We start from the raw sequence: 22738 nt of genomic DNA on the forward strand, positions 1-22738 counted from the left end.
CTTCTCTGGCTCAGAAGTTAGGACTGATATCCCCAATGGTTGGGTGGGGAGGGGAGGGGTGGGGGGAAGGCGTGTTGCTTCCAAAGTAGGTGGTGCAGGAGCAACAGGGAGGGTAGTGCCCTGACCATCAAAAGGGGGCAGGTGTAGTCTTCCAACTCTAAGAGGTGACTGGGATTGGCACAGCTGATGGGACTAGAACTGTTGTAGCGGCGGCACAAGAGGAGATCATAGCCACAGGATATAGGTGCTCAAATATCCTCTTAGCCTCAGTGTAGGTCAGTCGGTCCAGGGTCTTATATTCCATGATTTTCCTCTCTTTCTGTAAAATCCTACAGGCTGGTGAGCAAGGTGAATGGTGCTCTCCACAGTTGACACAGATGGGAGGTGGGGCACATGTAGTATTGGGATGTGATGGATGTCCACAACCTCGACATGTGACACTGGAAGTACAGTGGGAAGACATATGGCAGAACTTCCAGCACTTAAAGCACCGCACTGGGGGAGGGATACACGGCTCAACATAACAGCAGTAGACCATCACCTTGATCTTCTTGGGCAATGTGTCACCCTCAAAGGCCAAGATGAAGGCACCAGTGGCAACCTGATTATCCCTCAAACCCAGATGGACGCGCCAGATGAAATGAACACCTCGGCACTCTAAATTGGCTGCAAAAGAAGGACCCTGTGGAATATAATACCCAGGATCATATTTAAGCTCTTATGGGATGTGATGGTAACAGAAACATCCCCCAACTTGTCACAAGTGAGTAAGAGGATGCTGTTTTTATCAAAACTGACCCAGAGTGCATTTTGGACAAACTTGTCCTCTAAATGCTCCACAAAAAACTGTGGCTTCATGGACACGAAAGATTTCCCATAAACTCTCATACGTATGACGTACACGGGCGAATAAGCTTCACTGCCATCCTCAGCCTGGTTTTCCTCCCATGGTGATGCCAGGGAGGGGAGTGATTTGGGGTCATATTTACTAGCACTGAAGTTAGACTTTGCCCACTTAGAGACTGCTGGTGGCAGACCACCAGCAAGAGATGATGTACCAGCAAGAGATGATGTACTACGCTTCACGGCATGTCATCTGCCCTGATACCACTCACTCTGACCAGGGGCCTCCCCATGGGCGCCGCCCAGCCTCAGTAACGGCCACCTGGCAGGATGGCCATTGCTGGGAGTCCCGATGCCCCAGGGAGATCGGCACCTACTCCATGGCATACATGGAGAGTTAACGGTGCAGGCATCAGCAGAGCGATCCCTGTGTTGTCATGGGGTTACAACCAACAGGGCACATAGCGGCCCCACCAAAACGGACTGGATATTGTGATGGATATGAGGTGCTAAGAAGTCCATAGTCATTGTCAGTGCAGAAAGCGACACTGCATAGTGCAAGGTGAAAATGCACCCAGGAAAGTGTCCTCGCCCAAGAGATGGAGAATCAGCAGGACTGAAATGCGACGACGAGAAAGTGGGCTAAAGATCTCAATGCATGATGGACACGATGCACCTTGTAAGGTGCCCTTTCCCAATTGTCTTGCTCTTCAGGAAAACTTAGAAAGATGGAGGCCAAACTCGACAGGGGTTCATTACACAAAGGCCGAAACGTGAGAGACTCCTTTTAGTTGCCTCTTATGACAGGCTGGAATACCTCGGGCCTATTCTAACCCCCACACCCGCATGGAGCACAGATGTATTCGAGAGACCCGGAGGACCCACTGTTCATGGCACGAAGTGTGGTACAACTGGTACTTGTGATGGCAATGGTAATGTAGTTGCAGCATATGTGGACGTCAACCGAATGGGGTGTAATTGTTCAAATTTACATTTAGCCTCTTGGTAAGTCAACCGGACTAAGAGTTTGTACTCCATGATTTTCTGCTCCTTTTGGAGTACTGTGCAGTCTGGTGAGCAGCGGCAGTGCTGCTCTCCGCAGCTGATACAAGTGGGAGGAGATGCACGGGGACCATCTGGATGCAGTGGGCATCTGCAGTCTCAACATGTGGCGTTGGAAGTGCAGCGGGAAGATATGTGACCGAATTTAAAGCACTTAAAGCACCACATAGGGGGAGAGACGTATGGTTTAACTTCACAGTGGTAAACCATCACATTGACCTTTTCAGGTCATGAATCACTCTCAAAGGCCAAGATGAAGGCACTGGTAGAAACCCTGTTGTCTTTAAGCCCGATGTAAACGCGCCGGATGAAATGAACACCCTGTTGTTCTAGATTGGTGCGGAGCTCGTCATCACACTGCAAGAGGTCACGATGGAAAATAATCCCCTGGACCATGTTGAGGCTTTTATGGGGAGTGACAGAAACAGGAATATCACCCAGCCAGTCACAAGCAAGTAACGCCCGGGATTGGGCCGGGGATGCTGTCTGAATCAAGACGGCACTGCTTATCATCTTGGACAGCGCTTTCACTTCCCCAAACTTATCCTCAAAATTTTCAACAAAAAACTGATGCTTCATAGGTAGAAAGGAGTCCCCGTCCATTCTGCTACAGACTAAATACCGAGGTAAATATAGCTCTCTTCTTTCTGTAGCCCTACATTCCTCCCACGATGTAGTGAGGGACAAAAATGATTTAGCGTCATATCTGTCAGCACTGTACTCGATCTTGCCCTTCTTAAAGACTGCTGGCTCCATACGGTCACCAGCAAGAGATGATTTAAGGCCTGGCCAGACAGAATCCGGCCTGCCGCTGAGACGGACGGTGCAGCGGGAGGCCGGGCCACTCAGCGGCCAGGGACGCCACACAGGCAACGGCCGGCCGCAGCGACTCGATGCGTCAGCTGTTACACTGTGGAAGGGGCTGAACCCCATTATTAAGCTTGCATGCATAGCGCGATTGTCTTGGCGTTATACGATTTGGAAGCTTCACGCGAGACACGTTATCTTTGTCCGAATTTTTTTTTTTTTTTTTTTTTTTTTAAGAGTGCAGAAATGAGTAGCGCGCACTAGTGATACGAATTGGCACCAGAGGAGATGTTGGGTGCACGACATTAATAGCAAGAAACAAAGCTTAGGAGAATACCATGGTCTGTGTATTGATCTAAAGTCTGACAAAGATAGGTTCTTCAAATATTTTCGTATGTCGCGAGAATGTTTGAGGAACTGCATCGCCTGATAAAAAGGTAACACCAAGAAGTGCACAACGAACTGGAGAAAGCCAATTGATACAAGGCACACACTAGCCATTTGTTTGAGGTAAGTTTTACCGTTTGTGGCCTCTCTGTGCTTCAAACAGAAGTCATATAATTTATTCCATTTCAGTTTTGCTGTATCACATGAAAGGTTCTGTGGAAGAAAGTGCTATCCCACAACGAAGTTACGAGTGGAGTGATAAATTTATCTGCAGTGTTTAGGAATACAGCAAACGATAGTAACATCTAGTTCCGTATGTCCCGCTAGAGAGAACTTTCTACTTAATAGATTGTTTTATTTCATTGTATTCATAACATTGTCATTGAATTTAAACAAACATATATTTGGTCGTTAACTTATCTATTCGTTCCATCGGTATAATTTATTTTAATCTTTTCCAGATACTTGACTACTGGCGACAGTCACCAGACCATAGCTTTTTCTGTTCGGTTAGGACGTTCAACAGTCTCAGAAATTGTGAAACAAGTGTGCCAGGCAATATGGACTGTTCTACAACCCAAGTATTTACCTACTCCTACAACAGAGATGTGGAAGAAATCTGAAGAAGGATTTCTAGAACTTTGGGGGTTTCCGAACTGTCTTGGAAGCATAGACGGAAAGCATATCAGGTTAAAATGCCCGAAGGATAGTGGGTCCCAGTTCTTCTGTTACAAACAATTCTTTTTGCTGGTTCTCCTGGCGATCGTTGATCCATACTACGAGTTTACAGTAGTTGACATTGGAAATTATGGACATCACAGTGACAAAACTATTTCTGAGAATTCAGCGTTCTATCAAGAGTATATCGAGGGCAAAAGTATTCTACCTCCAAATCAGGATCACGTGTATCATACAAAAAGTTGTGTTGTCTCACCTCCTGTACAAGTCTTTCTGTGTCCATCACGCCGCTGCTTCCAGTTTGACCACAGAGCAATTGAGTGCGCCAGCCGCTCTGGCTTGCGGCGAATCTGTAATCCGTGACAACCTGGCGGCAGCCGGTGCGGCAGGCCGGCTGCATCGAGAGCCGCACTCTGTCTGACTGCCGCCATACAACAACGAGCAATTTAACAGTGCGGCCTGCCAGCTGTGGTTCAAGGCCACAGGCCGGATGGCCAGGCCGCATTCTGTCTGGCCAGGCCTTTAGTCCACTTCATTGCGGGTCATCTGCCCTGAAGCCACCCACTCCGATCAGGGGCTCTCCTCACTGGTGCCACCCAGCCACAGCAAAGGCCACCTGGCATGATGGCCACTACCAAGAGTCCTGATGCCCCAGGAAGACAGGGATCTACTCCTTGGCATACATGAGGAGTTTACAGCTCAGGCATGAGCAGTGTGACCCCTGTGTCATTACGGGGCTACCACCAAATGGGTACATGACGACCCCACCACAACGGATAGTCTACCGTGCTAGATATTCGGTGCCGAGAAATCCAATACTGTCTTGGGGGCAAAAGAGGACATGAGACAATGGAAGAAGATGACATACCCCCGGAAAGTGTCCTCGCCCAAATAGTTGAATTGCAGGTGGAGATACAAAGCCATGACAAGAGGTTCAGGAGATCGAATCTAAGGGGACTATGGATAACTCGTGCACCACTTAAGATGTCCTTCCCTTTATGGCCCGCACTTCTGCAGAATTTGGAAAGTGGCAGGTCAAACCATAAAATGGGACCTGAACTTATAGGGCCGAAAAAGTGACATTCCTTTTAGTCGCCTCTTACGACAGGCAGGGATACCTTGGGCCTATTCTAACCCTTGGACCTGCAGTGGGATATGTTTAATGCTTCACTGTGATTTTGCTGAGAACTGGTCTGTAATTCTCTCACGAGAAGTACAAGGGTATCATTGGAGTAATGGCCGGGTTTCAATTTTTACAGGACTGACATATTTCCAAAACCAGACTACAAGTGTTGCAGATATAAGTGATGACACAGGACATGACTCAGCACATGCTTTGCTAGCAATGCGCAAAATTCTTCAATTGCAAACAGGAGCAGAGAAGATCATCATTATTTCGAATGGTGTTTCTAGTCATTTTAAAAATCGTTACCAGCTGTTTGAATTGAGTAAGTACACAGTGCTACTGGTCATGGGAAGGGGCTTTGTGATGGTGTAGGAGGCTTGCTGAAGCAGCATGCTATGAAACATTATCTTTCCAGACCAAATACAGCTGCAATTCAAGATGCTGAGGATTTTATGAGAGCCGTGAAATCTAAGAATTCTGTGAGCAGAAAAAAGAACAATGGTGCAAACAAACTACTCCTGTGAAAGGAATTCAAGAAGACATATTTTTGGACCCAAAGTGATGGGCAAACTCATATTGCACACACTTTAACAAGCAAGGAAGAAGAAATTTCATTTGTTCGACTAACACCTCAGAAACAGCAGGATAATATTCTGATTCACAACCAGAGAAGGGGGCTGTTTATGGCATGTGTTGGCTGTGACTGGTGGATTGCAGAGATTATAGATGCCAGTTATGAGTTAAATGCAATTGTAGTGAACTTTATGCTACCACATGTACTAGCTGCTGGATATAGGTTTCCAGCTGAAGGACAGCAACAATGTCATAAGTGCTCTCACTTCCTGTTCACAATGTTTTGAAGATTGTATGTGCTCCAGTTCCTATTGGGTCAACAGGAAGGCATTACTCTATATCAAAGGAAGATACTGAAGCAGTGGAACACATTTTTAGTTCATTGACTGGCTAATTTCAGTACAAAACAAGTACACAGAAGTTGAATAAATTGAAAACTTCAAGTCTTTGGACCTTTCACATACATTTTAGAATGATATAAAAAGCTTTAAAATTGAGTATGTTAATTAGCCTTTAAAACTAAAATTATGTTAAATTGGGCTAAGTTTTGATTTTTATAAGTCTGTTATGTGATAATAAAGCAGGTTTTATGTATGGCAAAAATTTCAATTGTTTGTAAAACCTGTGCAACCTAAAACTGGATGATCTCCTTTTCAGAGAATGTAGAACTATATGGTACAAATCAACAGAAAAAATCAAAATGTTATGGATTCACATTTTTGGAAAAAAATTACCATAAATTATAAAAAAAAAGCTTCAGAATGCTATAGTAAAAGAAATTTGACAGATAAGTCCAAATCGAGGATTTCTTTGTAATCATAAAGCAATCAGCTTTAAAAAAATATCTAGAACTGTTCCACAGACACAGCATTTTAAACTTTTTTCCAAAATTTGCATCTTCAAAATGGTATTCAAAGTGTCATCTTTGGAGGGCTGTATCCTGGAGCAGAAATTTTTTTGGAGAAAACAAAAACATACGTGTACCTTACTTAGTCCTTCATTTTAACACATGCTAAATTCAATTATGTCCAAGACTACGAAGATAAGATTTTTTCCTAGCCTGCCTGAATTGATATGGACTATGCCTAGATGTTCTGCTTCTTGTCATTTGGGGCACTCAACATTCGGTTATTAGTGCCCACAAATATTTTCCTTGGGTGAATGACATTAAAAAACAACACTAGTAAACACTGGATAAAATCATTTACAGTCAAAGATCCAATAATAAGATTAAAGCCTTAGAATTTGGGCATGGTGACTACCGATATAAAAGGAAAGTAATTAGCCACTATGACAAATACATTGGCAGATCTTTGACAACTATCCAACGATACTTATCTCGTTCCCACTGATTTTGATTTTATTTTACCAGTACATTTAAAGAATTATCTATTTGGACAATATGTGGGAGCATGCAGACAAATAGTTGCACGTGCACAGTACAGGGGCAGCGGCAAAGACTCTAGTGTGCACATAATCATTTACTCTTTGCTTTGTGTTTGTTTTTGTCTTAGATGTTCTATGTTAAAGTCTGGCTCATTGCTTCACAATAAAGTTGAACATTAAGAATACGAACGAGTCTATCATTAATAGAGTGGGGCTACAAAGTGGTGACCCCAAAGTCAAAAGAACACATATGGCAAGAGGCAGAGGAGAAGGACAACGAAGGTACACTACAACATATGCCAAATGGGAGAAGCTCTACAGCACGATCAGTACACCAGAAGGGTACACTGCACAGTCAGGTTCAGGAATTATGGAACGACATTCGACACCACGGAATGGATTCAGCGGAGTGGGACAGTGATATTACCAGGACAAAATCTGCGGCCGGAACACACGTACGAGAGGAAGATTCGCTGGGACAATGCATGAAAGTACGCCCGCCGCATTCCTGGCCGATAAACCGGAACTTTGGTTCTCCATGTTAGAACTGGCATTCATGCCTAATTGGGTAACTGATGACTGGGAAAAGTTCATGATAGCGGCAAACAGTCTGCTTGCCAGAGCAGCGATATTGGTTGAAGAGATAATTAGATGGCCGCCGGAAACGCAGCAATATACAACACTGAAGGGCTTTTTAACAAGCCAGCTTACTAAACCGCTAGATCAAAGAATCTGCCAGGTGTTGCGAGGTGAAAGAATTCCCTCCGAATATTGGAGGCATTTGCGTGGAATCGTGATGGAAAATGAATTTTCAAACACTACGCTTCATTCCATTTGGGCAGCACATCTTCCGTCTGCAGTAAGAGCAGCTGTGGCAGCGAATGACGGATACAATATACAAGCACTACTCCAACTCGCCGACAGGGTTCATGCGACAGTTGAACCAACAAATTCTCTCAGTACAGCAAAGGTGGAGGTGACGATGGAAGAATATGAAACGGCGGCGATTAATAAGCAGCGGCACGCTGTTACTGGTACACAACTTCAAAAACTCAAGGAGCAGCTAGACGGGCTGCAGAGGCAATGGAGGTGTTGAGAGCTACTGGTTCGGAGGTCCTGCCGACACATAAGGACAGTGGGATGTTCGGGATGTGACGACCTCTTGTTATTATTTGATAGATACGGGGTCTGATGTCAGCACGTGGCCAAAGGAGAAATGTACTTCCCTCAGTGACAGCACATCGTTTTGCCTCAAGGCTGCAAATAAACAGCCCATAATGACGTATGGCAGTTGTGTCAGAGAAGTGAATTTAGGACCTAGTATTATTTGTCGTTTGTCACTGCAGATGTGGCAGAGTGCATAGAGTAGATTTTCTATATGCATTCGGTATTGTGGTGGATATTTGGTTATTACAGCTTAGAGGGGGCAAAGAGGTGGTGCAGGATCATGTAGGAATAATCACAGAGAAGGTACACGGTTCGGTTGGAGTGACAGAAGTATGCCGCCTTAGAGGACCGTCAGCGCAGCCGATAGGCATGGTGACCCATCATACAGTTCACCACATAAACACCGTGCCCAGGCCTCCGGTCTCCCTCAGACCGAGAAGGATGGCCCCAGACAGATTTGGAGACACAAAAGCTGAGTTCGAAGAGATGTTGGAAATGGGAGTGATAAGAAGATCTGATAGTGCATGGGCCTCGCCTTTACATTTAGTGCGGAAGAAAGACGGAAGTTGAAGACCTTGTGGTGATTATAGGTTGTTGAATGCACGTACGATACCTGATCGGTATCCGGTTCCCAACATTCGTGACTTTACAAATAAATTGGCCGGAGTTGAATGTTTCAGTGTAGTCAACTGTAAAAAAGGATACCACCAAATACCGGAGGCTGACAGTGACATACCGAAGACAGCAGTCACTACACCTTTTGGTCTTTTCGAGTTTTTACGTATGCCATTTGGTTTAAAAAATGTTGCACAGACATGGCAACGTTTCATCGATGAGGTGCTGTGAGGGCTAGGGATTTCACTTTCGACTATTTAGACTATATACTGGTGTTCTCTCAGCGACAGCAGCCCTCCACGAAGAGCACCTCCGGACAGTTTTCGAGAGGCTACGTACTTATGGTGTAGTGGTGAATGACACCTAATGCAGTTTGCGTAAAGATCGGGTGACTTACCTGAGTCGCACAGTCTCAGCAGCTGTCATCCGTCCTTTGGAGGAGAAGGTCGAGGTTATACAGCAGATGCCTCGCCCGTTAGATTTGCAACAGTTGGTGAGGTTCCTAGGTGTTTTAAATTTTTACCGCAGACATCTGCCAGAAGCTGTGGCTTTACAAGCGCCACTCACGGAGGCTTTGGCGGGCACGAACACCAGGAAAAATCAGAAGCTACAACGGACATCAAACATGCAGTGTGCGTTCGAGCGGATCAAGGAAAGCCTAAAGCAAGCAGTTTTACTAGCTCACCCAGAGAAAGATGCGAAGCTAGCTATTGTTGTTGATGCAAGTCAGGTGGCGATTGGGGCAGCGTGGCATCAGTGGACTGCTGGTCACTGGCAGCATTTAGAATTCTTCTCCAAGAAACACACAGACCCACAGCAGAATTGGAGTGCGTATGAGAGAGAGCTGCTGGCTGCTTATGAAGCCATAAGGTATTTCCGGCCTTACGTGGAAGCCAGACCATTTACATTGTTTACAGATTACAACTCGCTCACTTTCGCATTCTCAAAGCATACGGATACTTTGTCACCTAAACAATTCAGGCAACTGGAATATATAAGCCAGTTTACTACTGATTTACGACATATTAATGGGGCAGTGAATATGGTGGCAGATTACTTCTCACGAGTTGCGGCAATAAAGTATTCAGTGAACTATGCTACAATGGTGAGAGAGCAGCACAACTGCAAGTTTTTCGGCAGAGCACGCCCACAAGGTTGAAATTAAGAAAACTGTGTCCAGAAGGTGAGACAATACAGCTATGGTGCGATACCTCACAGGGACGGCCTAGACCTTTTGTGCCAGAGAGTTTGCGCAGGGAAGTTTGAAGAGTTACATGGTTTGGCTCATCCGAGACCCTGAGTGAGTGTAAAATTAATGATAGAGCTTTGAGTGTGGCCAGGAATTAAGAGATACTGTCTGAAGTGGGCCCAGACGTGTCTAGATTGTCAACAATGTAAAGTGGGACACCATGTGAAGAAGCCAGTGGGTAAAGTTGACGGGCCAACTGGTCATTTCGAACATGTGCATCTGGATATTGTTGGACCGTTGCCAATGTCCGAAGGCTATCAGTATCTATTGACAGCAATTGACAGATTTACGAGGTGGGCAGAAGCAATCCCCATTTCAGACATATCAGCAGAGACAGTCAGCCAAGCGTTCTTGAGGATGTGGATAGCCCGGTTCAGATGTCCGGTACATGTCACGACGGATCAAGGATGTCAGTTCGAATCCTCCTTGTTCCTGGAGCTGGCAAACATGTGCGGTTCCGCCATCACCGTACCACAAGTTATCACCCGGAAAGCAATGGCATGGTAGAGCGGTGGCACCGAACACTTACGGCCGCATTAATGCGCCATGGTGAGAATTGGTCAGAAGAATTGCCACTAGTGTTACTAGGCTTACGCACTGTTTTCAAACCTGACCTCGGAGCATCTACAGTGGAATTGGTATACAGGGAAACCTTACGCCTACCCGGAGAGTTTTTTCAGAAGAGTACAGGTGAGACGGACCTACCATACTTGTTAACAAGAGTAAGGGCTCGACTGGCCAAGCTTAGGCCACAACCAGTGACTCAGCATGGTGTTAGGCCGTCGTTCGTACATCAAGAATTTAGCAAAAGCTCACATGTAATGTTGCGAACCGACGCAGTCAAAACTCCATTGCAGCAGGAAAAAAAAGTACTACACCATACAGACCAGGCCATGGCTATACTAGTTCGCGATAAAAGTGTTACTGTGTCAATAGACTGGGTGAAGCCGGCTCACTTACTGCTAGAAGATGTAAGACAAGAAGAGGAGGAGGGCCTGCAGGAAGATGAGGGGCCCCTGCAGGGTGCAACAGATGGTAGGACAGCGAGCCAGATGAAGCCGCAAGAGGATATGACGATGGAGGAAGTATAGCCGGAAATTCGCACAAGAGCCAGGCGAAAGGTCCGGTACAAGTTTCTGCACATTCCTGGAGCTCCGCTCTTCAGGGAGGGAGCTGTGTGGGAGCATGCAGACTAATAATTGTGCGTGCACAGTGCAGGGGCATAATCATTTACTCTTTGCTTTGTGTTTGTTTTTGTCTTAGATGTTCTATGTTAATGTCTGACTCATTGCTTCACAATTAAGTTGAACATTAAGAATACGAACGAGTCTATCATTAATAGAATGGAGCTACGTAGTGACTACAAATATAATGAGAGAGATGAAATGTCGGAGGTGGCTGCCACACACTGTTTCCTCTACAGTGCAGTAGACTTTTAAGAAATATGAATGCAAAAGATTGCTTCACGTATTGCAAATAACTTAGACTAATTCCAACGGCAAAAGTGTTATGGTTCCGGGAAGCGAAAAAGTACTTAGTAGGAGTCAACATTACAAAAGGATAAAATCTAGATTAGGATGTTCATGAGTCTTCAGGAGGAGGTCAGAAAGCAGAGCACTATATGGACTGAGGAAAGAAGAAAAGCACATAGTGAAGGATTGAAAAAGTACTGGAAAGAACTAAAATCACGAAATAGGACAACATCATGAGGGAGTTCCTTCAAATGGTCCATAGGTGGCCAAAACTGAAGAAAGGCACACATACATCACATTATTACCTCCATATTAATGGCAAACTGTTTATCAGTTTTCTAACTACATAGTATGTATTTGACAGTATAACTACAAAGCAGTTAGGCAACCTATTTATCAGTTTTGATTAAATATTTGTTTGAGTTATTAAAGTTATTATATTAAACAAACAAACATTTATTTTTATTTTATATCAATATTTACTGGACTTCAGTGCAACTGAGCTTAAAAATCTTGTGTGTTCTATTAAATGCATACGCTGTTGCGATAATACCCTACTAAATTTTTATGTTTGGGGACAAATTACAATTTATGGACTAATTCCATGGTCATACATCGAAAAGTCCCACAGAACAAAAAGAAAAACAAATAGTTTAATAACTTAAGTGGGAAATCGAATAAGGCTACAATGTTTACATACAAACATAACCTAAGTACACAACATCACTTTGGTCACATTATTCAATGAATATCGTTACTGAAACATTAATCACATTGCTAGGACTACATCGTTCCGCAACTTTCAACGTTGTGTATTATAATTACCGCGATTTCTGCTTTCCTCTTCACTAAATCAGCTAATTCAGCTCTAGTGTCAACAGTACCAATGTTTCTGGACGCCATTATTGTATTTGTACTTACTAACGTAATTTATCGATTGCGTATCGATATGCAGTAAAATTTAACTCAAGCTTTAAATAGTCCGACATATATTTTTAAGAGTTAACGATCATAAGTATTGCGGGATGCACGTATATTAATATGAAAATATATATCTTACATAAATAGGTACACAGAGTCTCCCTAATATTTCTCTACATCGTGTCAAACTACCAAAAATCATCTTGCGATGTGTTTGTCAGTGCGTTACAAAATAAACAGCAGACTCACCTATGTTTATATATCTTGTTTTTGTTGTGGTCCGATAAGATACAGTATGATAGCGTGTCCTTAATTTCGTGTTAAGCGAAATGTTTCTTGCGATATATCCGTAAATTGAGGCAAACAGGCGTTAAACATGGGATCGGGCCGCTCAGATGATGTTACGAGAGTGACACAAGTAAGAAAACAACATGTTTTTTAAACGAATCTTTTGATGACTGCGTATATTGTGAAGTTCGTGCTGTAGATCAAACAAACTTCGGTTGACTGTCGATGTATAGGTTCATTTCACAAATATTCTGTAACCTAGTTCTAGCCTTGACTAGGTAGTAGAGGACATTGAGGCACTGGCTAGGGATCTGAATGAAAAGGACCAGACGTTGACAGTAGGGGAAGCAGGTAACAGCGTGGCCAAGAATAGAAAATGCAGTGCCTTGGAGAAGCTTCGTACTGCAACATCACAAAGTGTGAACCTTGTTGAGATTTTGCAGCAGCACGATCCAACGAACAGAGCCGTCAGGCGAATTAACCAGAAACTGATCAGTTTAATAGTGACTTCGAGCGGAGCTCACATCAGTGGGCGCTGCTTTTGTGAGATGGGGATACAAAAGACGTTGCATGCACCTTATAAGCATGGGGAGTTATAGATTAGTTGAACTGATAACGGAAAATTAAGAGGCAAGGTGGTTCACGATCTGTAGAATTCCTTTGAATATAGGCCTAGGTGTGAGAGGAAAGCCTTTTTATGGTTGAATACCTCATTCAGGCAGACTGCTTTAAAAAAGATCAAGATAAATGAATGCAAAAGAAATTTGCTTGGGTAACCTTACCAATATGTATATTATCGAACGGAAACGAACTTGACAAACTTCTTGTATGTTTATGTGATTCTTGAATGTCAAAAGGAATTTGATGTCATTTCTAATTTTTACAGTAGTATACAGATCCCCAATGGGGAACTTTCAAGTATTCCTACAAAAATTTAAGTGATTCTAATGCTATCTGTCAGGTGATAGCACAGTTAGGCCTAATGAAAAATAAAAACAATAAGCGTACTATGGACCATGCTTTCCTTCATGCCTACCCGGATTTTTTTCTCTACACCGTTCAACTATAATAACATGTCCTGATTTTAATTCTAGTTGATTATATTTGACCAAATCTTGGATACCCATACTTCATTTAATTCATCTTTGGATTCTGCTAGTATATCTGACAACTTCTTGTCCCTAAATTAAAAGTTGTAGAAGGGGAATGTTGTGTATTTATTTATTCATACATGGATCATCTCACAATGATACAGGATTTGTAAAGGTAATACAATGCTATCAATCATCCAAAATGTAACATACAGCATACATAACATGCCTTTAGAGGTTAGGACAGGTAGCCTGCAGAGACAAGACATGTGATCGACCATGGTCTTGATTAGGGAACTATTCCTGCTCTTGCCTTAACGATATAGAAAAATAATGGAAAACCCAGATCAGGATGGCCGGACAGAGCAGCTTGTTCCTCCCGAAAATGAGGCTTTGGGCCTAACAGCTGCACTGCCTCTTTTGTTAGTTCTCTAATTTTAAATGTTTCTTCATTTCCACCCAAATTGTTTCATGTGACTTGTAATATAAAACATAGTTTTCTCCTCCATAGCTCACACACTGAGGACACCCACTGATGAATCCTGGATTGTTGCTCATCACATGCTATATAAAACATTGTTCCATACTTCACTGCCACTCACACTAAAACAGCCACTGAAGGCTCATGGACTGAGAAGACTGTGCCGTTTGACTCTGTTCCAGATCCCCTGTTTGACTATGTACTACTGTCCACCTGAAAAACTAAGCCATCGGACATTACTATCATGTATTATATGTCTTGACACATGATCCTCGTGATTGCAGTATACCGTGATAAAGTACTGAAATGGGACAAGGTGGTGTAGTTATCCACTTTCATTTCTGTCCATTAATCTGAGTCATCTAAGCGATCTTTAATAGTGTAATATTCATTACTAGTGAGGAACGTGTTCACTGCCTTTTTAAACATGCCTGTTTTAGTAATCTTTTTCATTTCCATTGGCAATTTATTATACAGTTATATTCCCTGATGTAAAATGCTGTTTTGAGTTCTTTGTTTGTTTCTTTCTGGGTAAATGTAACCCAGACTGACTTTTGTTCCATGATTATGTATAGAACTTTAGTGCAGTGTTTATTAATATTTTCCCTGATGTACACCACATATTGGTGTATACTCTCACTTGGTGCAGTAAGGATGCTCAACTTTTTAAATAGTTCTTTACAATGAGCCCAGCTACTACTTCCAGTTGTTATGCTTATGGTCATTTTCTTCAGTTTAAAAACTGTTGCAATGTTTTATGCCTTTGATCCCCAGAAAAGAATCCCATAACTAAGAACTGAGTGGATATAAGCACTTCAGTTTTATTTCCTGCATTATGTATCAATTTTGTTATAATGCAATAAAACTGTTGTATCACATGTGTTATATTCGTTAAGAGAAAAACTGCGTAAGCCATCATAGCAGTAACAGAGCAGTATGTTAACAGTATTTTGATTGTCTTTTTAAATAATGTCAAAGATAATCCAGTCACATAATATAAATGTAATAAATGAAATAAATAAAGGAGCTTTTCTTGACCTATTTATCTCTTTACGTTACCGCCTTTGAAATGATATCTAAAAGTAACCACATACATCATTCCGAGTGTAGCATTTTCTTACAATGACATTCATGAAAATTCGGATGCAACGGCTTTGTCAACAAGTCTGCTTGATTTTTATGTGTCAAAATGTATCAAACATCAGTCATTCCATCCATTACTTTTATTCTGATGAAATTATGTTTTATGGCAGTATGTTTCAATCTTGATTTGTATAGGCCTATATGATTCCTGTAGTGTATGATTGCCACTTGACTATCACACCACACAAGAGTTGATTCCCTCGTCACCTCCTTCAGGTTCAGGCTCTTCAATAATGCTCTCTTCCTACTCCCCCTCTTGCCTAGGCTACCACTGTAACTTATTCAGTTCCCGTTGTGTTCAGTTCAACTGCAGTTTGTTTCATACTCTCCCAGGACACTGGAGATCCTGCCAGTAATGTTACATATTCCATAACACCTTTGTGATCATTTCTACAAGTAGCCCAATCAGCATCAGCGACTACTACAAGTATTTGACCAGGGGGATAATATGCGAGTTTGTAATGCGGTGTTTCCTTCATCTAGGCTATCTTAGAACACTTTTTGCTGCATTCTGATGGTTCACATTAAATTTTGAACTTTGCTGCTGGGAAAGCTATGTCTGGTCGAGTCCTCTGAAAGATAAAGGAGTCTACCAACAAGCTAATGACGATGAAGATTTTTAATTTCCTCATCACACTTCTCATCAAGGAAATTAGGTTTCATTTTCATTGCGATCTTCTCTCTCTTAGCATTTTGAAGCCTAGTCCTATCAAGTAGTTGATTACTGTACTCCTGAGAAAGACAGATTCTTCCATTTTCTCTGTGCTCAAATTTCACACCTGATATCTGTAAAACAATGCCCATGTTCTCGATTTCAAAGCGACATTCTAAAAGAGTTTTTACTTTTTGCCTCATATCTCCATTTTGTGCAAATTTAAGCGTATTGTCCACCTATACAGACAGATCAATGAAAAATCTAGGATGGAATGTAACAATATAATAAAAAGGGGTTGCTACTCATCATATAGCAGAGCTGCTGAGTCACAGAGAGGCACTACGAAAACACTGTCACACAATTAGCTTTTGGCCAACAAGGCCTTCGTCAAAATTAGGCAACATAAGCACACAGACATACTTACTCAAATGCAACCCACACACATATGACCACAGTCTCTGGCAGCTGGAGCCAGACAGTGAGCAGCAGGGCATTATGGGAGAGGCAACTGGTGGGGATAAGGAGGAGGCTGGGGTGGGGAGGGGGAGGGATAGCTGGTAGGGGTGGCAGATGGTAAAGTGCTGCTGGGAGTGTGCAGGGACGAGGTGGAGAGTGGGCCAGGCAGGTGCAGTCAGGAAGTTAGACGGAGGCCGGGGGAAACATATACAGATGGAATAGCTATCACGTCCTTTGCACTTAGCTTTTGCACACATGGATGTATATCATTTTGAATAAATCCCAGTTTTTCTAGTGAGTTATTTAAATGATCATTCGAGCATATGCCACTTTGCTTTGGTCCATATATTGAGTAGTCTAAGTTGCAAACGAAACTTTCTTGACTCTTTTTGAAACCTTGTGGCTGGAGCATAAATACATTTTCCTTTAATTTCCTGTGCAGATATGCACTCTTTAAATTATACTAATCAATATGCCAATTTTTCTCAACACTGGCTGCTATCAATAAATGAATCGTTTTGAAATTTGAAACAGGAGCATAAATCTGTTTGTAGTGTACACCTTCTACTTGACTAAATCCCTTTGAGACTAAACAATCTTTAAAAATTTACTTCTCACCAACTGTTTTGTATCTAAATACTCATCTGTTCTGTACAAGAGTTATGCCAGATGGTAGCTCAACCAGTTTCCAAGCATCTTGATTCTTCAGAGAGCTAATTTCTTTGTTCATTGCAACTATCCATTCTTCTGTTTCATGATAACTTATTGGTTCATGATACTGTTATGGTTCATCACTATTCTTCCCTTGCTCATTGTTTATTTGTGCTTTTTCAGTAAAAGCCTTGTCTTTGGTACAAAGTGTCATTATTTAAACATGTTTTTTCATCCATTACATCTACTTTGTGTAGTTTCATCATATTCACCTACCTCCTGATAACCTTCAGTTTCTTCCAAAATGTCATCCTTATTTGAGAAACCATAAAATTCCTCTTCAGTGTTAGAATCTTTTCTTTCACTCTGTATTCCATCTTAAGTACTTGTCAATGATAATATGCTGTCATTGTACAGCTCAACAGATTCTTTCTGTTTCTTATTTTCAGTTGAGCATTTGCCATTAAAAAATTCTTTAAATATACAGTCCATGGATTCCACAACGTGTTTCATTCTTGTCATCCAGACCCTGTTTCCATGGCCATATAGAGAATATCCTGTAAGAACACATTTTTCTGCTCTTCTGGATAATTTAGAACGACATCTTTGTTTGGATATGTGAACAAAAACTTTGCTTCCTGTCACATGTAAGTGTCTCACTTGCCCACAATTCATAAGGCATTTTTTTCGTTGTTGTGGCTGTTTTTTTGTTGTTGTGGCTATTTGTAACACAGTTTCCTATGTATCTTGCAGTGAACATCAGCTCAGCCAAGAACTCTTTGCTAAATTACTTCCTGGTAACTGTAATTATAGAATGTCCATTAAATTTCTGTTTAGGCTTTCATCTATGCCATTTTTCTGTGGTGTACACTTGTACGTCATTGTTATTTTATCCCAAATTCCTTGAGATTCACAGAACTGCAAGCATTTATGTGAACAGAATTCTAGGCCATTGTATGTGTGAATACTCTTCAAGTGTTTTCTGGTATGTATCTCCATTTGCATCTTCCATTTCTTGAATTCTTCAAATACTTCATCCTTATTTTTTAAGAAAAGCACGAATATATATCTGCTTGCATCATCCACGATACTCATTAAATATGTATTACCTCTGATACTTGGCACAATAGTTTCCATGAGATCCCTATGAACATGTTCTAAAATGGTTGTTCATTCCTTAGAATCTTGTGATACAGTTTTCAGAAATGATCTTCATGTGATTTACCTACCAAACAGTCATCATGTAGGTTTATTTTACCTTTTTCATAGTCTAATCCGGCCTGCTTCTGTTCTTATCATGTTGTGTTGTACACTTACTGACGTGCATCATTCAACTATGCCATAAGTTAAGTGATTTTGAGTCACATTCCTTATTTCACAATATGTTTATTGAGCTGTACAACTGAATATAGCTTCAATACAAGAGAAGGAAAGTTGCTACTCACCGTATAGCGGAGATGCTGAGCCATGATAGGCACAATAAAAAGATTCACACAAACATAACTTTCAACCATTAAGGCCTTTGTCAGCAGTAGACACACATACACACACGCGCACACACACACTCACACAAGCGCAACTTGCACACACATCTGCAGTCTCAGAGAGCTGAAACTACACTGCGAGCAGCAGCACCAGCGCATGATGGGAGTGGCGACTGGGTGGGGGTAAGCAGGAGGCTGGGGCGGGGAGGGGGAGGGATAGTATGGTGGGAGTGGCAGACAGTGAAGTGTTGCAGTTTAGACGGAGGGTAGGAGAGAAAGGGGGGAGGGGGTAAGTAGCGGAAAGGAGAGAAATAAAATTAAATGAAATTAAAAGACTGGGTGTGCCGTTGAATTGACGGCTGTGTAGTGCTGGAATGCAAACAGGGAGGGGGCTGGATGGGTGAGGACAGTGACTAATGAAGGTTGAAGCCAGGAGGGTTACGGGATCGTAGGATGTATTGCAGGGAAAGTTCCCACCTACGCAATTCAGAAAAGCTGGTGTTGGTGGGAAGGATCCATATGGCACATGCTGTGAAGGAGGCATTGAGATGAGGGGTATCATGTCTGGCAGCGTGTTCAGCTACAGGGTGGTCCACTTGTTTTTTGGCCACAGTTTATTGGTTGCCATTCATGCGGATAGACAGCTTGTAGGTTGTCAAGCCTACATAGAATTCAGCACAGTGGTTACAGCTTAGCTTGTAGATCACATGACTGGTTTCACAGGTAGCCCTACCTTTGATGTGACAGGTAATGTTAGTGGGCGGACTGGAGTAGGTGGTGATAGGAGGATGTATGGGACAGGTCTTGTATCTAGGTCTATTACAGGGGTATGAGCCATGAGGTAATGGATTGGGAGCAGGGGTTGCGTAAGGATGTATGAGTATATTGTGTAGGTTCGGTGGACGGCGGAATGCCACGGTAGGAAGGATGGGAAGGATAGTGGGGGGGACATATCTCATTTCACTGCACGACGAGAGGTAATAGAAACCCTGGCAGGGAATGTAATTCAGTTGCTCCATTCCCAGATGGTACTGAGTTAAGAGGGGAATGCTCCTAGGTGGCCGGACTGTGGGACTTTGGGAGGTGGTGGGAGACTGGAAAGACAAGGCATGGGAAGTTTGTTTTTGTACAAGGATAGGAAGATAATTACAGTCAGTGAAGGCTTCAGTAAGACCTTCGGTATATTTAGAGAGGATTGCTTTGTCACTGCAGATGCTACGACCATGGGTGGCTAGGCTGTACGGAAGGGGCTTCTTGGTATGAAACGTGTGGCAGCTGTCGAAGTGGAGGTATTGCTGGTGGTTAGTAGGTTTCGTATGGACGGAGGTACTGATTTAGCCATCTTTGAGGTGGAGGTCAACATCTAGGAAGGTGGCTTGTTGGGTTAAGTAGGACCAGGTGAAGCAAATGGGGGAGAAGTTGTTGAGGTTCTGGAGGAATGTGAATAAGGTGTCCTCACCTTCAATACAGATAGCAAAGGTGTCATCAGTGAATCTGAACCAGGTGAGGGGTTTGGGATTCTGGGTTTTTAGGAAGGATTCCTCTAGATGGCCCATGAATAGGTTAGCATAGGATGGTGCCATGCCGGTGCCCATAGCCGTACCACGGATTTTTTTGTAGGTAATGCTTTCAAAGGAGAAGTGATTGTGGGTGAGGATATAGTTGGTCATGGAAACTAGGAAGGAGTATGTTGGTTTGGAATCCATAGGGGTTCTGGAAAGGTATTGTTCGACAGCAATAAGGCCGTGGGCATTAGGAATGTTAGTGTACAGGGAGGTGGCATCAATAGTGGCAAGCAGGGCACCGTGTGGTAAAGGGAGAGGAACTGTGGAGAGTTGGTCAAGGAAATGGTTGGTATCTTTTATATAGGAGGATAGGTAATAATAGGTTGAAGGTGTTGGTCTACGAGAGCAGAGCTTCTCTCAGTGGGGGCACAGTAAACAGCCACAATGGGGCCTCCTGGGTGGTTGGGTTTATGGACTTTAGGAAGCATGCAGAAGGTGGGAGTGCGGGGAGTGGTAGGGGTAAGAAGAGAGATGGACTCTGGGGAGAGGTTCTGGGATGGGCCTAAGGATTTGAGTAGTGACTGGAGATCATGCTGGATTGCTGGAATGGGATCACTGTGGCATGGTTTGTAGTCCCACAGAAATATCAGTCCTTTCCAAAGGCCTCACCTTTTGTCCCACTCCCAAATTCAACCATGCAGGACTAGTTAAAGACCTTCTCTCCTTCTCCTGGTCCCTACAGTGGAAACACTTTTTTGCCACCAACCCGACCAATCAGACTGAACCAAAGACCAACATTGAACCTTGCCTAACTCATTTCACTCCCCCATCCAACCGTGATCCACCCCCACTGCCTCCAAACCACCCCCTTTTAACTTTCCAGAATTTCTTATCCTCGAACCTTGCCTCACCATCATTCCCCAAATCCCTCAACATGCATACTAACCTTACATCTGCAGAAAGAACTACAGTCCACCATCTAAAAACTCATCCCGATCCTATAATCCTACCTGCAGGCAAAGGCTCCACCACCGTAGTTTTGAACCGCAAGGATTACATGGCAGAAGGACCCCGTCAGCTATACACAAACCGTGCCACAGTGATCCCATTGCAGCAATCCAGCACGATCTCCAGTCACTACTCAAATCCTTAGGACCATCCCAGAACCTCTCCCCAGAGTCCATCTCTCTACTTACCCCTACCACTCCCTGCACTCCCACCTTCTACATGCTTCCTAAAGTCCATAAACCCAACCACCCAAGAGGCCCCATTGTGGCCGGTTACTGTGCCCCTGTGCCCCCACTGAGAGAAGCTCTGCTCTCATAGACCAACACCTTCAACCTATTATTACCTATCCTCCTATATAAAAGATACCAACCATTTCCTCGGCCAACTCTCCACAGTTCCTCTCCCTTTACCACATGGTGCCCTGCTTGTCACTATTGATGCCACCTCCCTGTACACTAACATTCCTAATGCCCACAGCGTTACTGCTGTCGAACACAACCTTTCCAGACGCCCTGTGCATTCCAAACCAACAACCTCCTTCCTAGTGTCCATGATCAACTATATCCTCACCCACAATTACTTCTCCTTTGAAGTCATTACCTACAAATAAATTTGCAGTGCGGCTATGGGCCATCTAGAGGAATCCTTTCTAAAAACCCAGAATCCCAAACCTCTCACCTGGTTCAGATTCACTGATGAAATCTTTGCTATCTGGATTGAAGGTGAGGACACCTTATTCACATCCCTCCAGAACCTCAACAACTTCTCCCCCATTTGCTTCACCAGGTCCTACTCAACCCCACAAGCCACCTTCCTAGATGTTGACCTCTGTCTCAGAGATGGCTATATCAGTACCGCCGTCCATATCAAACCTACTAACCACCAGAAATACCTCCACTTCGACAGCTGCCACCCATTTCACACCAAGAAGTCCCTTCCATACAGCCAAGCCAGCCGTGGCCATCGCATCTGCAGTGATGAGCAGTCCCTCTCTAAATATACCGAGGGTCTCCCTGAAGCCTTCACCGATGGTAATAAGTCCCACAGTCTGGCCACAGAGGGGCATTCTCCTCGTAACTCAGTACCATCCAGGACTGGAGCAACTGAATTACATTTTCCGCCAGGGTTTCAATTACCTCTCGTCATGCCCTGAAATGAGAAATGTCCTATCCACTATCCTTCCCACCCCTCCTACCGTGGTATTCTGCTGTCCACCGAACTTATACAATATACTCGTCCATCCTTACCCAATCCCTGCTCCCAATCCCGTACCTCATGGCTCATACCCCAGTATTAGACCTAGATGCAAGACCTGTCCCATACATCCTCCTATCACCACCTACTCCAGTCCGCTCACTAACATTACCTGTCACATCAAAGGCAGGGCTACCTGTGAAGCCAGTCATGTTATCTACAAGCTAAGCTGCAACCACTGTGCTGAATTCTATGTAGGCATGACAACCAACAAGCTGTCTGTCCGCATGAACGGCCACCGACAAACTGTGGCCAAAAAACAAGCGGACCACCCTGTAGCTGAACACGCTGCCAAATATGATACCCCTCGTCTCAATGACTGCTTCACAGCATGTGCCATATGGATCCTTCCCACCAACACAGCTTTTCTGAATTGCGTAGGTGGGAACTTTCCCTGCAATAGATCCTATGTTCCCATAACCCTTGTCCTCACCCA

General features: G+C 43.4%; 2 protein-coding genes across 3 annotated transcripts in view; one reads left to right on the forward strand and one right to left on the reverse strand.

Annotated features, from left to right (window-relative positions):
• LOC124544711 (chromatin modification-related protein MEAF6) overlaps window positions 1–12754 on the reverse strand; it is a 56901-nt gene extending 44147 nt beyond the window's left edge. The window contains exon 1 of one of the 2 annotated variants that reach the window (XM_047123356.1): window positions 12536–12754. Coding sequence is in view for 1 of the 2 variants with exons in the window: in XM_047123355.1 (XP_046979311.1) it covers window positions 12191–12268 (78 nt within the window). In the remaining variant the exon portion in view is untranslated. Of the gene's footprint in view, window positions 1–12190; window positions 12296–12535 lie in introns of those variants that run through there. The other variant, XM_047123355.1, reaches the window with a different exon arrangement.
• Window positions 12489–22738, forward strand: part of LOC124544710 (peroxisome biogenesis factor 2) — a 98272-nt gene continuing 88022 nt past the window's right edge. Inside the window, exon 1 of the mRNA XM_047123354.1 lies at window positions 12489–12704. Within this exon, the coding sequence (XP_046979310.1) occupies window positions 12663–12704 (42 nt within the window). The 5' untranslated portion in view covers window positions 12489–12662. The remainder of the gene's footprint in view (window positions 12705–22738) is intronic.

This window comes from Schistocerca americana, chromosome 8 (genome assembly GCF_021461395.2).
Source record: "Schistocerca americana isolate TAMUIC-IGC-003095 chromosome 8, iqSchAmer2.1, whole genome shotgun sequence".
NCBI classification, from domain to species: domain Eukaryota; kingdom Metazoa; phylum Arthropoda; class Insecta; order Orthoptera; family Acrididae; genus Schistocerca; species Schistocerca americana.